Consider the following 16,053-nt stretch of genomic DNA (forward strand, 5'->3'; position numbering starts at 1 on the left):
TAAGACCGTAAGTAAAAGACCTTTTGACTTTTTTTAATAATTTATGTATAATTTCTTCTATATTTTCATATTTATAATACAACTTAGCTTTACTAGTTGGTTGGTTTCTTGATTTTTACAGCATTATTTATACATATTTCGAATTTTTACTTAATTTTTTGTTTTTTTTTTTGTTTTTGCAAGTGTAGAAATCATGTTCATAATTATTTAACATACATAAAATGTTGTTATATACGTATCTTACATAATGTATATATATATATATTTGGATTTACTAGGCATGTGCTTAGATTGTTGTTGTTCTTCTGTGGTTCAAATAACACTTACTTTCCCCCTCCTCCTTCGTATGCCAGCAATTTCTACATTCTAACTCTAATTCTAATATGCTTTTCTGTATATTTCCCTATGTAGCCCTACTTGCTTAATCTCTAACTGTTGCCACCTGTTCAACACTTAATCATATATCATAATAATAATAATAATATAATAATGCAATAATAATAATAATAATAATAATTTCATTAGTAATACTTATTGTTTGCCTATTTGCTTAGAAATCTATACTTGATGTGTTTCTCCTTATGATTTTATTCTGTATTTCCTTTCATTTTATACGTTATTTAGGCATATTATTAGAGGTTTCTCGACTTATCCCAATTATTTAAACTCTGCAAAACGATTGGCTGAAATATTCCTTCACTTAATTTATATATGTATATATATATATTTATGTATATATAGTATTACGTGTTTTATTCAACTAGAAGTTGGTCTGGCTGTCCTAAAAAGTGTGTGTTCATTAACCCAAAACAAAATAAGTACCACAATTTGGTCGACTTATCGACTAAACTATAGTTTGTTCTTCAATGCGTAGTAACAAGTTCAGAATATTGCTTCATTTGTACAAAACGGCACCAAAAATATTTAGTCCTTACATCCATTTAAATATTATTACGAGTTAGTTAGTTATTCATTCGAACTGTTCAAATTTCAATGTCAACCACAACGTGAATCAATTTAATGCATTGTTTAATTGACAGATTTTGTTGTTGGTATTTTTTTGTATTATTATTGATTCCATCCGATTGACTCTTGTGTGGCTTCAAAAGTGGATTTCTTGCTATTTATTTATATAATTATAGTTATTTATAACCTGAATGATGAAAAGTAAATGGTTGTGCAACTGTGTAGAGTATTTGATTCCTTCTTTTTTTATATTCTTGTTGTCGATTTGTTTTTTTTAAATAAGGCTTTTTGTTTTTATTTAAATTTTTGCTAAAACTACAATTTAAAATTAATAATCAGAATTAATTAATAATTAGATTAGAACGAACGTAATAATAAAAAACATTTTCTCGCATACACACAATTATTTACAATTACACAATTATCTTCGTAAATTTTCCAATTTACCATTTCAATAGATCTAAGATTACAATTTCTGAATATGTTGGAATAAATATTTTTGTATGTGTAGATTACTTTGTTTTTTTTTTTGTTTTTTTGTTTCGTTTTTTTCCTGTTATGCATAATAGTTTGTCGTGTAACTTTGCGTTAAATTAAAATTTGTATATACATACATGGATATATATTTATATATAGTTAAACATAATCAAGTTCATTGTGATCGATACTGTTTTGAAAAGAGTTACATTACATTGTTTTTTTGTTTTAATATATAATAAAAGAGAATCCTCGAGTTGGAATGCTCGATCAGATCGAACATATGCCTAACCATATATAAACATATACACAAATATTTATATTGTGTGTGTTTTTTGACTTGGCCTAGACAAAAGGCGTCTTTGTTGTTGTTTTACTTGTATTTCTTTTTGCTATTGCTAAACTGCGATGCTACAAAAAAAATTAAAGAAAAAACGAAAAACAGAATGAAATTAACTATATAAAAAAATAAGAATTTAAAAACGGAAAACTAAATTTGTTGCTGTAACTTTTGGAGTTTCTCGACACAATTTGACTTATACTCTAAAAATACAAACACTTCAAATTTGTTGTTGTTGGTTTTGTTTCGATTTGTTTGTGGTTTAGGTCTAGGTATATGTTGCTGGTTGCTTTTTATATATGCACTTAGTTGCGGCAAGTGCCCCATCCGTCCTCCTATCATCGTTATCCGGGGCAGCCGACTTTGATTTTCGCTAAGAACTACAATTAATGACTAAAGGCTACAACTGCGCTTAAGTTTTCTCTTCTTTTTTTTTGTGTTTTTTTTCTCATCTCATTTTTTAACAAATTCTTTTGCTAATGTTGTGTTTTATGATTATTTTATGCATTTCTCATTGTTGTGTCATTTTTAAATAGGTATTAATAAATAATTAAAATATATATATATATTTTTATATATATATGTGTATTTATATATATAATATATGTTTATATAGATTTGTTGTTTACGATTTTACTTGCTTTTCTTTATATATGAGTAGGTATTTTTATGGAAGTGGGTTAACTAGCAGGCTAACGTCTCATAATCCCGACCCGACATCATGATCCGTTCTATAACCGAGCATTATATTTATGGTTTTGTTTCGTTTCGTTTCTGATATTTAGGCTAAACATAAACATAATGCGAAAATATAACTTTAATACAGTATTTTACATATTCTAAACTAGTTTAAATATATTCTCATATATATATATATATGTATATGTATATATAGGTATATATATAAAATTCGCTTTAATTAAAATGTACAATTATGCAATTAGTAATTTGTTTTGCTTGTAGGTTATATTCTGCAGTGTGTTGTGAGGCATTTTTATCGTTATCATTTTATCATTTATATAAATACGTTTGAAATAATATCTCGGTGTAGCTGTGTAAAACAAACCTTACAAACACGGGACGAGAGTTATATATATGTATAGAGAGATAGATAGTACTTAAAGAAGGGAAGTGATTGCAGGATTGTGGTAGATGGTAGGACTTACAAACTAACTGTACAAGATAGTATTATAGGTATAGGGAACTGTTCGAGTGTGCTGTACAAACATTTAAAAGAGAAAGATGAGGGATGCGGAAGTTGAGTTCGAGGTTGAGGTTGAGGTCGAGGTTAAGGTGGTGCTGAAAGAGAGTGTGGTGGTGTGTTTTTGTTGCTTTGTGTTTAGGGGGTAACTTAGGACACTTGTTGCTGTTTGGAAGTAATCGATCGATCGATAATTATCGATTGGTCGCTCGCTCGATCGCTTGCTTGCTTTACATATGATTATCATCTAACCTCACAGTCTTTTTTCAATGGAAGTAAACCGCCTGTTGTTCCGTTGCCGCTGCCGCTGTTGCTGTTATTGTTGTTGTTATTATTGTTGTTGCTGTTGCTGCTGTTATTGTTGTTCGAGTTGCTGTTGCACGAATTGCTTGATCCCGATCCGCTGGCCGATGGCAGTGAATTGTTGCTATTATCATAGTTACCCACATTCACGCACAACGGCGTCGTAGGCCCAACGCCAACAACTCCACCACCGACCCCAACGAGTCCACTGCCAACCGATGCACTTGCCCCGCTCTCCGGCAACGACGTCGAATCATGCACATCCGCACTCTTGCTGGAATCAATCACAAGGCAGGGAGGCGAAGGTGTGCTCGTATCCTTGCCCAGCAGCGCCGGCGATGCGTTCGCATTCTGCGAGTGCGGCGTAAAGCTGTTCGGCATCATCATGCCCGACGACGGCGATGCACCTACTAGTGGCAGTAGTGGAAGTTCCGATGCCGCTGCCGGCGACGCTGTTGTTGCCACCGAGGTGGGAGTTGGTTCTTTGCTCGTCTCCGATTTGGCACCAATCGCATAGACACCACCGGCCGAGACTCGAGCGATCTTCAAGCGCAACGGCGCCTCCATTTGCGGCTGTTCCTGCGATGCGCCACTGCTACTGATGGTCATCATTGTGGTGGTCGTTGTCTCCGTCTTGCGCTTATTGATGCGCAATATCAGCTTTGGTTTCTCACCCGGTGAATCGCTGGCCGTGTTCTCAATCAGCGTTGTGGTCATCGTTGTTGTGTTGGTGGTGCTGCTGTTGCTGTTGAGGATGAGCTGCTGCTTATGACGCTTCTTCTCCTTCTTGTCCTTCTTCGGCTTGTCCTTCTTATCCTTCTTCGGCTTGACCAACAGCGTCTCATTGTCACCGGCCAACTCACGCTTGTTGTTATCCTCACCCTTGTCGAAATCCTGCATGACCTTCTTGCGATAGTTCATCGAGTCACGCTTGATCTCCTCCAGCGTTGGTGTGCTATAGTTGCTGGTCAAACGTTTCTTCGGCGGACACGCTCGTCGCGTCATCTCGTAGCTGCTGTACTTGCTGCTCTCCGAATTGAGGCCAACACCGGCATTCGTTTCTCCGCTCGCCGCCGGCAGTCCGCGTATCTTGATCTTCAGCTTGGGCGCCTGATGGTCATCCTCGCTGCTCTCCAGCGTTTTGCTGCGCCCCCGTCGCTTACCCGCACTGCTTGCCGCACCTGTCTTGCCATTGTCCGTGCTGCCCGAACTGCAGGCGCTGCGTCGCCGTCCATCGTTGCCACCGCCGCCAGCACCCGCCGGCAACAGTTGCTCCTCCAGACCCGCATTGGCATCCAAGGCACGCAGCTCGCGACTGCTTGAGTTCTTCTTAAAGCGCTTCGAACTACCGCCCGTCAGCTGCTCATCGTCCAGTTCGCTGGCATCAGACTTGCGCATATTCTCCAGGGGCAAACTATCGGATGCAGCTGGCAAACCACAAGAGCTGTCATCATTCAGCGTATCCTTCTGCACCACGTACAAGCTGAGCAGCTCCTTCTTGCGCATACGCCTCGAATTGCCGCTCACAGTCATCGATGAGGACGAGGTGCTGGCCACCGTCGCCGTGAGCTGTGCGGTCACCGTTGTCTGCACTGCATTCGCCTGCACCAATGAACTACTGGACATGCTGCTGTTCGTCACCGTGCTGTAGTGCAGATCCGGATAGGCGAGTGGTCCCTTGATCTTCAGCTTGAGTTGATTGCGTGCATCCGACAACGAAGCCTTCGTCGTCAGCGTCGTTGTGTCCGAGTCTATGGACACCTCCTCCGAGGTGGCCTCCATCGAGGCCTCCATCGTGGGCACCAGCTCAGAGACGAGCGTGTTGCTCGCTACGCTTGGCGCCGATTGATTCGCCTCCGTCGAGTGCAATGCGCTGTTGAGCAAGCTGCTCGCCGCTGGCTGTGCACCGACTGATCCAACTCCAGACACTGCTCCGACTCCCACTCCGGCTGCTGTGGCCGCGACAGCAGCAGCTGCTGCTGCAACTATTGTTGCCGCTGTTGTCGGCAGCTTATTGGGCGACGTGTTGCTGCTGTTGCCACTGTTGTTGTTGGTGTTGCTGCTGGTGTTGTTGCTGCTGCTGCCCGTTCCCGTGGCACGCAATGCCGACTGAAACTGTCGCTCATCCTCCTCATCGAATTCGCTAAGCGTTTGATCCGCTGTTCCAGAGTCAAAGGCACCCAACAAATTGTTCTGATACGCCTCCTGGGAGGCGGTGCTGTGCGGCGCCTCAAAGCCCAGATTATAGGTGCGCATATCGACGGGACCCGGCAACACGGGCTGCACAATCTCATGCATCAACGGATTGCTGGCCGCAGTTCCTCCTGTCGCTTGCGACTTATTCTGGCCACGCAGCTTGCAGCTGGCATAGCTTGTGGTGGGCGGTCCAGCTGCACCGGCGGAGTTGGGCGTGGCACGCAGCTCGAAGCTGCGTCGACGATCGCGCAACGATTGCAGATTCTCCACACCAGGACCGGCCAACTCATCATCGTAGTTGTTGAACTCGAAAGGCGTGCCCACCAGATTGTTGACAATGTGCGTGTTGCTGCCGTAATCCGCCATCGGTGGCGGCAACGGCAATATGGCATTGCTCGCCGCCCCACCACGGCCACGACCTCGTCCACGTCCGCGTCCCCGACTTCCCGCTGCAGCGCCACTTCCACGCGGCGCACGCTGTCGCAGTTTCCCCGTCAGCGTGTGCGTCAGTGGATCGTATTTGGCGGGCGCTGCATTGGCAACAGGTGAGGGCATCGGTGGTGTTGGTGTCGGCGGCGGATGCAATGCCGTTGGCTGTCGCGGTGACTTGCCTGGTGATTTGCCCTGCGGCAGTTGTGGTGATTTGTGCTGCTGCTGTTGCTGCTGCTGCAGCTGTTGTTGTTGCTGCTGCTGCTGTTGTTGCTTCTGCTGCTTGGAGCTGCTGCGCTTGCTGGGCGAGACACCATCCTTGGGCACAGCCACGGACACGGGCACAGGCACTGACACTGGCACGGACACAGGAAGCGGCACTGCAACTGGCACTGGCACATTCACCGGCACCGTCACCGGCACTGAGACCGGCTCCAGTGGCACAGCCTGCACGGGGGGCGTGGGTGGCATCATCGGTGGCATCTGCTGCTCGGCACAGCTGCTGAGCAACGTGCCCGGATATGGCGGCATATTGCCATCGACTGGCGACTGCAGCTGATACTGATGATTCGGTGTTGTGGTCAGCGTCATGTTGGGCGTCGTATACGGAGTGCCAACATACGGCGTCGTTGGTTGCTGCGGTGTCCCGCTATTGCCATACATTCCCTGTTGGCTGCCCGCCTCTGTGGGCGTGCCCTGCTGCTGCTGCTGCATCATGGCCGCCAGCTGCGGATAGATGCCGCCGTTGTATTGACTGTTCGGCGTGCGCTGCGCATGCGTCGGCGTCGTCTGTTGCTGTTGCTGCTGCTGCTGAGGCGTGTTGTTGTACATTGACATGGCATCGATGCCGTTCACCAACGGTGTGTGACTGCCATAGGCGCTGTTGCTGCCGCTGTTGTTGTTGTTATTGTTGTTGGCACTCACACCGCCAGCGGCCGCTGCTGCAGCTGCGGCAGCAACTGCTGCTGCCGCTGTGCCACCGCTGGCTGCACTCACCGCCGCCGCTGCGTAGCTATTGAAGAAACTCTTGTCTAGCTGCTGCGCCAATTGGCTGGGCGGCTGATCATTCGATTCGGACACCGAGCTGGGCGACGAACTGCGTCGTGCGGCTATCAAATCATTTTCATTCCAGCGTTGCATGCGTCCAAATGGCGACTGCATGCGTGTGTTCTCATCGTAGTCGCTCAGCTTGTTGTTGTTGCCGCTGCCAGTCAACTGATTGCCAGTCGACGATGTTTGCGTGGGCATTGCCGATGCTGCTCCTGCTCCATAGGCGCTCAGGCTATTCTTCACAGCTGCCGCTGCCAAGTCCACAAAGTCAGGCGTTGGCGTCGTTGTTGCTGCCCCAGCAGCTGCTGCTGCCGAGCTTTGATTGTTGCCATTGCTCGCCGTTGGCTTGAGGTGCAACTGTTGTTGCTGTTGCTGATGTGGTGAGGCCTTGTCTAGGTAGCAACTGAGCGCCGCCTGCGTTGCCTGATAGTTGACGACGTTGCTGTAGCCCAGATTGTTGTTGCTCGCATTTGTGGTGGGCGTAGCATGCGTTGGCGTATTGGCCAAGCTGTTGGCATAGCTGCCGCCGCTATTCGCCGTCATCGGTGAGTCCTTGATGGTCATCTGGCTGGCCACCGAGTTAGGCGCCGAGCTGCTAAAGAGACAACTTTGTTGCTGTTGCTGCTGCTGTTGTTGTTGCTGCTGTTGTTGCTGTAGCTCCTTTTGCGCATGTATCAGATCTTCAGGATCGGCAGCATTATGGAATGGAAAGACTGAGGGAATGGCAGGTGTTGGCGGCAGCAGATCAAGCGAATCCTTGCACTCATCCAGCGCTGCTTTGCGCTTCGTTTTGCGCAGCTTCTCGAGCAGATTACGCGTTGCCTGTGCACTGTCCTCCTCGGAGATTTGCTTGCTGCTGCTGTTGTTGTTGCTGCCACCACCGATGAGTGTGGTAAGCGGTCCCGAGTTGGGTGGATTCAGCACACTTGCCACACTGGACAGGTTCGAGGTGAAATTGTTGCCATACTTGCTATCCTCCATCTCCAGTATTGTGTCCACAATTGGCTGATGCCCTGCATCCAGCTCCAAAGCGCTGCAAGGCAATGGCATTTGTTCGGCAGGCGGCGCAGCCACTTGCAATGGTGTGGTTGGTGGCAGCTGCTGTTGTTGCTGCTGCTGCTGCAACTGCTGTTGATGCGATTGCTGCTGCTGTTGTTGCTGCTGCGCCTGTTGCTGCTGCTCGCCTGAATTGGAGTTCGAGTCCAGCTCTATGATCTCTGGCGGCTCGGGAGGAATCACTGTGACCGCAGGCGATGATGTCGATGCCGAGTATTTGCTAGCATTCGCCAGCAACTCGTTCTTGCGCTCTTCCTCCAGCTCACGCACCATTTCCATTTCGTTCAACAGATGCTGCGTATGATGCGTATGCTGCTCCTCCTCGTCGTCGTCGTCCTCATCCCGTGTGGCACGTCGTCGACGGCGTCGTGAACGCCAGCGATTGCCGCGACGTCGATCGCTGTGATCGCTGCCCGCGTCATCGGACAGCTCATCGTTGGAGGGCGTGGGTGTGGGCGAGGCAGGCAGCGGCGCTGCCGGCGGTCGCTCATCGATGTCCGCCGAGAGTTCGGCCAATTTGCTGGCACTCGCCGATAGCTGGGTGTGAGTCGGTGCCGTTGTCAGCTCCTCGTCAATGTCCATGGGCTGTTCACCAGCCTCGGCTTCCGCTGGCAATCGCTGTTGTTCCTGCTCTCGCTCTCGTTCCCTTTCGTTTGGCACTTCGGGCACCTCGACTGCTGGCAGCTCTGGCACTTGAATGGGAGTTGGAGCACGCAGCTTGGGTGGCGGCGTGGGCGTCGATGTTGGCGTTGGTGTCGGTGTGGGCGTGGCATTGTTCAACTGCTGCTGCTTCTTATCGAGCAGCTTGTCCAGCGCACTCGTCGTTCGTCCCGTCGCCGCCTTGCGTTGCGCTATCTCATGCTCCAGATTCGGTGGCGTCTTCTTCGGCGATTCAGCCCGAGACTTGCGTCTCGATGCTGTCGTCACCGTCGCCGCCGCTGGTTTCTCGGTACTGACCTTGGCATTGACAGCGGCAACTGGTGTCGGAGGTGTTGGCGACGGTGGACGCGACTTGGAATTCCGTGTGGCACGCTTTGTTGTCTCTGGCGCTGATGGCGTTGTTGTTGTTGGCGTCGTTTGCTTGGCCGCATCGTCCAGCGAGGATTTGCGGCGTTGCGAAGCCGTTGACTTGGGTGTGGCAGGCACATGTGGCGACGTCTCCGGCGCCTGTTTTTTGCGGTGTTCTCTTTGGCGATTTGGTTGTGGAATTCTGTCGCGTGCGACCAGCCAGAGGCGCCACTGGTGGCGGCTTGTCCAGCGATTTGCGCGGTGAACGCTTTGGCACTGCTGAGGTTGAGGTTGAGGTTGTCGCTGCCGTCGTGGACGTCGCTGTGGGCGTGGCTGCTGCTGCTGCTGCCACTGACGAAGCTGTTGCTTGTGTCGACTTGCGCTTCTCCACAGCATCGCTATCGCTGTCTGAGTCCGTACCGCTGCCGCTTCCGCTGCTAGAACTGTCGCTGTTGCTGCTGGAGGAATTGCTGCTGCTGTCGCTGTCACCCGAACTAGAGCTCGACAAGTTCGGAGCCGCAATGCGTCGCTTGACAGGCGTCGGCGCCTCCTCTTTGGAGCGTCGACGCGGCTGCTCCTTTAGGTTGGGAGGCTCGTCGCACAGGCGTCGTCGTTGTCTGCTGTTTGCTTGCTGACGTTTTGCTTGACGGAGTTGTCGCCGTTGCTGGCGTTGCTGTTGTTGTGGGTGTGGCTGGTGTTGTTGCTGTTGAGGGCGCAACATCCTTTTCGCTTAGCTCATTCGCTGTGCTCGACTCCTGGGCAACCTTGGCCAAGGCTGCGCCGCTGTTCTTCAGCTGCTCGGCTGCCTTCTTGGCTGCCTGTCGCTGCGGCACATAGGAAACGGCAAAGTTTTGCAGCTTGGCCACTTCATTGTTCTTGGGAGCAGGCGCAGATGTAGCTGTTGTTGTTGTTGTGCTGGAACTGGAGCTGGCAACCTTCTCCTTGTCTTTCTCCTTTTCCTTCTCCTTGTCCTTCTCCTTGTCTTTCTCCTTTTCTTTTTCTTTCTCTTTTTCCTTCTCCTTTTCCTTCTCCTTCTCCTTGTCCTTTTGCACCTTCGGCGGTCGTCCGCGTTTACCACGCTCCGCTGTTGTTTCACCTGCCGTTTTGCCCGACGATTTCTGCAGCTCCTTTGGTCGCGCTTTGTCCACCTCCGTGTTCCGGTAGCTCGAGTCTTTCGTTTTACTCTTGGCACTGCTATTACCCGCACTTGCGCTAGCACTGCTGCTCTGCTCCGGATCACGCAAACGATCGGAGGCATCGGGCAGCAGTGATGTCGCGAGATTCGTCGATATGCGCATGTTTTCGGATGCCTTTTTGGCTGCCTGTCGCTGTGGCACCACCAGCAGATCGACCGCTGGAAACGTTGTGGCATTGCTCTTACTGCTATTCGCTTTGTTATTGCCTTTGGATTTGGTTGTTGTCGTTGTGGTTGTTGCTGTCGCTGTTGCGGTGCCCGTCGCCAATGTGGCAGCTGTTGTGCCTGGAACAAACTCTTTCATGGCCGCCTTGGTGCGTATCGTTTGCTGATTCTGTGAATCGCTCACATTACTCTCTGCAGCCGCATGCTCCTCCTCCGGTTCGGGCTCGTGGACAGACGTTGACGAGCTATCTGAATCGGAATAGATGTGATGTCCCAGCTTGCGATTTGCATTTGCCGTTGCCATTGTTGACCCTGCGTTTGCTGTGCTCGACGATGTGTTGCCAGTGGTTAGATGGCGCCTCATCTCGGCCGGCTTTAGCGGCAGCAACTCCTCACTTTCATCGCTGGACAAACTGCCTGGATCTTGCTGTTGCATTTCCTTGTCCATTTGAGCAAGGCCGCGTGTCGTCGTGGACGCTGCTGCAGCTGTTGCTGCTGCAGTTGTTCCATTGCTGGAAAGCTTTCGACGAGCCGCCGCACCAGTTGATGTTGCTGCTGCTGCTGCTGTTGCGGTTGTTGTGCTGTGCTTTGACTTAGATGCTTGCGATTTAGCAGGTACTGCTGACTTATTAACGCGCTGCTTGCCACGCTCTCGCTCCCTTTCCCTCTCCCGTTCACGTTCCCGTTCACGATTCCGCTCGCGCCGTTCATCGTCTTCGTCGCTGGAGGAACTGCAGCTGGTGCGGGCATCGCCAGACGCCGCAGACGCACCCGCAGCTGCTTCACTTTGACGCCGTTGCCGTTGCTTTTGTCGCTGCTCAACGCTTCTCGCATACGATTGCTTTCTGACCTTGCCTGTTGTGGCTGCTTGACTGCCCTTGTTGTGGTTGTAGCTGCGGTTGCTGTTGCTATCGCTGCCGGAGTCGCTGGCCGACCCGCTGGCACTGCCGGAATCGGAGGAAGAACTGCTGCTGGCGCTACTGCTGCTGCTATCATGCGCCGAGCTGGAATCACCCGATGATGAACTGCCGCTTGACGTAACGGCGGACGTTCCGCCAGCCGTTGCATTTGATTTGTGTGGTTTATGATGACTCGACGTCGCCGCCGTTGTCGTCCCGCTCTTTGAGGCACGCCTCCCCGCACACGGCATCGCCGTAGACGCCGTTGCTGGCGCCCTTGGCGAGCCGCGTGGCTTGTTGGCCTTGTTGGCCATTGTATTGGCTGACGTTGTTGTAGCAGCTGCAGCTGGTGTTGTTGCTGTTGCCGCTCCCGTTGCCGTTGATGGCGTTGTCGTAGTTGTATTTGTCGTTGTTGTTGTTGTTGATATTGCACCATTGTTGAGTTTCTTTTTGGGCGAACTCTTGATCGCCGCCTGTTTGCGTTTGGTGGGCGATTGTGAGGCGCGTCCACGTGCCTGCACCTTGCCCATCAGCTGCTCCAGTATATATTGTAAGCTCTGGTACTGCGCCGGCACAGTATGCTGATCCGTCGAGCTATAGAATCGATCATATAGCGTTGGTCCATCATTCGCATAAATAATGGCATCCGTATCCAATGCGGGACGTTGCAGCTGTTGCTGCTTATTACCGCTGCCGCTGCCGCTGCCACTGGCGCTGCTCTCTGCCGCCTGCTGCTGCTGCACAGCCTCATCGAGCACACCCAACTGCTTATAGAAAACTTGTTCGCGCAGCTTGAACAACGAACGCGAAAGCTTTTCACGTCTACTGACCATATAGCACAGATTACGCACACGCTCCAGATCCTGACGCAAATGCACGACCAGTTTATGATTCTCGAGATCCTGTTGCTCCTGCTTGCGTGCCAGCATCTCCACATCCTCGGACTTGGGTGGTATGAGTTCACGATTGTGTCGAGACTTTCGCTTCAGTTTCCAATAGTTGTAAATGGCCACGATCGCATCCTCGTCGACGTCAAACAAATGGCAGCTAATGTCATTGATATTCACATGCTTATCAAACTCCGCCTCCACCTCCTGCAACAAAAGTTGAATCAAGAAGTTGTTCAGTACGAGAAATATTAACTCTAGACTATATACAATTCATACCTGTAAGCGCTGCGCTCTCGCTTGATTACGCTCCTCGGAGGTCATGTCGTTTTTGCGATGATGATTCTTGCGTCTGCGATGATCCTCACCTTTGCCACCGCCGGGCGTATTGCTGCCATCGCCAGCAGCGGCGCCAGTGCTGGCAAATTTATTATTCTTTTGCATGCTACTGGCGGCGGATGTATGATGATGATGATGACTGCTGGCACTTGCACCCTCCTTTTTGCCCTTGCTCATGCTATGCTTTTGGCAATAGGAACGCAATTTGACACCATCCTCGGCATTGCCCTCCTCGATGATGGCACGCATCTCGAGCCCATGCTGAAAGGCACAGGTCACATGATAGGCAGTCTTACAGGTCTTCACCGAGCACTGTATACAGCTGCCCACGCGCTCCCGACACAGAACACAAATCAATGACCAGCGACTTTGGGGAATGCTTGAGATTTTTGTAATCGGCTCCATGCGATCAACACAGCCAATGCTCACTTCCGGTATCCAGAGTGCGCATGATACATGCGCCCAATGTTTGCCCGATTTATTCGACTTCATAGCGCCGCCTTTGTTCGGACACAGCACACAATCCGGCTTAATACCCATTGAGCATGTACGACAAAGCCATTGACCTGTAATATTTGCAAATTTGAAATGAGTAAAAGGATATTAACATACACATATCATAACAATGTACCTGATGGAATCGCTGTAATGCCGTAACAAGCCTGATGCACGCAGATATTGCAATTATCACAGAATACCATTTCGTTGGCCTCCTCAGAGTCGGGCGATCGACAAACATCACATATAACATTCTCATCAAACTCAATGCCCAATCCCTCCTCCTGCTTAAGTATGACCTGAATTTGCTCCCAACAACGCACCTGCATTTACAAATTTACAAATCAATCAATTCAATTATGGCATATTGCAACATTTTATTTACCTCTAGCTCCTCGATGACCCGCTCAAATTGCGTTTCATTGATGAGAAATGCACCGCATTGAGCGCGATCCCCATTGTAAAGACGCAGCCAGGCCTCATCGATTGGATCTATGTCATAGGCACATGTGTTCTCCGCCAGGGCGACCACATTCGTCAAGCAATGCAGATCCGGCGAGTAGTGTTCGTCTTTGGTGATGCGCAGGAAACGATTTTTTGGACTACAATAACAAATACATTGCAAATAATTAAAATATATTGCAAATACGAGTAAAATGGATTGCAATTGAGACGAGTTGAGTACTCACAGTTTAAAGTCATGCGCTGGCGACACAATTGGCTCTGACAGCACATAAACACACGGCTCGGGCAGCGAATCGGGATTGACGGGCACCTGGACACCCTTTTCCCATTCCTGCTTCCATTGATCGGTTACAATCAGATACTCGTAGTTGGCCAATGGCTCTGAGTCTGGCAATTTCATTGCGCTAATGAGATCCTTGCTAAAATTGCAGAATAATATAGAATACAATGATGGATATGATGATTAATCCTTGAGGTAAAAATAGAATACTTACCGATACAGTTCAGCTGGCGCTTCTGTTGAGCTGCGATTGTAGATGCTCGACATTTTAATATCGGCCACGGAGCGTGCTTGCCACGTGCTATTGCTGCCGCTATTGTTGCTGTTGTTGGTGTTGTTATTGCTATTGCTGTTGTTGCCCTGCGATTTACATTTGCTGGCCGATTTAGCCTTGCCCGGCAGCTTCGTTGTTGCTGACTTTGCCTGCGGACTGTGCTCATGTTGCTCCAACGCAGTTCCTGTTCCTGCTGTACTTGAGGATGATGCTGCATTTGCTGCTGCTGTTGCGGTGGCTGCAGTTGTCGCCGCTGTTGCCGTTGTTGCTGCAGCAGCTGTTGGGGCACCGTTGGGCGGACGACCTTTGCGTCGCTTCGTGGGCGGCGGTTGCGGTTCAACATCCTGTCGCTGCTGCTGCTGCGGCGGCTGCTGCGGCGGTTGCAGCTGCTGCTGATTACCGCGTTTACCTCTTTGTGACATTTTTCATTGGTGTTGTGTTTTTGTGTGCTTTTGTTTACTTTGTGTAGTTGATCTGGTTTCGCGTCTTCGTTGAACCGTTTCAGTTCTGTCTCGGCTCTCGAATTGTGCTTAAGACTTAGACCTCCCGCGTTTGCTTTTAATGTCTGCCAAGTGCGACCTGAATGGATAAAGCAACGAACGGGGTAAATGCAAACAGATTAATCAATGAACTAGCAATAATTTTGGAAAATATATACATAAGTATGATAGGATAAGTACTTACTACATGCTTAAGGCCACAATTGACGACACCACAACCAAACCGCCGGTTGTTGTTGCTGCTGCTGTTGCAATCTTCTGGTCTTTGAATTGTTGTTGTTGTGTATATTATAAATATGCTGATTATAATTTGTGTTATTGTTGCTGCTGTTTTTGTTTTGGTGGTTGTTGTTGTTGTGCTGCTGCTGCTGCCGCCCGTGGAACATGGACGCCGCCGCTGCCGCTGCACCAGCACTAATCCCGAGTAGCGCCGCCACTTTGCAGTCTTGTGCCGTGCACTGCTCTACAGCAATAACAGCGCGCTCTTCTGCCTGCCGCTCCCACCGCGCTTTTGTGTTATTGTTGTTCTTGTCTCTCTCCTTCGTCGTTTTGATTATTTTTGTTTTTCGCACGCACTTTTTGCGATCTCAAAAAACGTATTATTAAATCACTGCGCTGTTCTCACATCCAAAATGTTATTATTATTATTATTACTTTACTCGAACATCCCTATAAAATGTATTTTTTTTGCTTACAATCAGCCTCAGCAGTTTTTTGCACATTTGCAAATTTTTAGTTGTACATTTTCTATGCATTTTTCGTCACACAAAAAATACACAAAAACGAAAAAAAGAACGTACTGAAACTGACAGTAAAACGGAAAATAGAAAATCGCTAATCCACAAACAAAAGCTGGCTACTGTGAAACGCAATCGTCAAATGCCATCCCAAAAAAAAAATCCATCTATCTCGCACGCTCGTTTTAAGGGCGCGCGCTTTTATCGCATAGGTGCGAGCGGGACGCAGGTGGCATGCGTGTTGCAGCCGCCAGCTTTTGTGCGAACATCTCTGTTCCACTCCTCAGCGCCTTCTCAAATCACTCCTCTACCATACACATTCGACGTTTTTTTGCACCTTTTTTCCTACGTTTTTATTGTAGTAATATTATTTGTTTTTGCAAATTGCACATTTTGAGAATGTTTTTTAAATCATGCCCGTGCCCGCTGGTTGGCATTGTCGCCACATTTGTTGCTTTGTTTGGCTGTTTTGGTTGTCGCGTTCGAGCGAATTTTGATTGGGATTACTCTATATTACTCTGGGCTTTGCTTTTGCCGCCGCAGACACACACGCGAGCACTTGCTGGTGGCCGAAATGGGCTCAGCAAACAAATTACACGTTACGTTTTATTATGCACTCGCGATTCGCGCAATTGGCATAATATTTGCGACAAATATGCAATTTTTTACGGATTATTTACAAGATTTTCTTCTCGGTTTCGTTTTCTACGTCTGCCATTTTGCTTTTCGGCTTATCGATTATTAGAGCTGTACCGGAATCGATTATCGATATATGCATTGGTTCACAA

General features: G+C 48.6%; 1 protein-coding gene across 1 annotated transcript; it reads right to left on the bottom strand.

The window, feature by feature from the left end:
* Positions 1 to 1,204: 1,204 nt before the first annotated feature.
* LOC133844275 (PHD finger protein rhinoceros) lies at positions 1,205 to 16,005 on the bottom strand. The gene is given in 10 exon segments (XM_062278192.1): positions 1,205 to 9,227; positions 9,229 to 9,573; positions 9,575 to 12,379; positions 12,452 to 13,077; positions 13,143 to 13,332; positions 13,395 to 13,611; positions 13,699 to 13,893; positions 13,969 to 14,607; positions 14,713 to 15,197; positions 15,603 to 16,005. Coding segments are annotated over 8 exon segments (10,860 nt in total). The 5' UTR covers positions 14,451 to 14,607; positions 14,713 to 15,197; positions 15,603 to 16,005; the 3' UTR covers positions 1,205 to 3,227.
* Positions 16,006 to 16,053: the final 48 nt, after the last annotated feature.

The sequence above is a fragment of the Drosophila sulfurigaster genome, chromosome 3 (assembly GCF_023558435.1).
Source record: "Drosophila sulfurigaster albostrigata strain 15112-1811.04 chromosome 3, ASM2355843v2, whole genome shotgun sequence".
Taxonomy (NCBI): Eukaryota; Metazoa; Arthropoda; class Insecta; order Diptera; family Drosophilidae; genus Drosophila; species Drosophila sulfurigaster.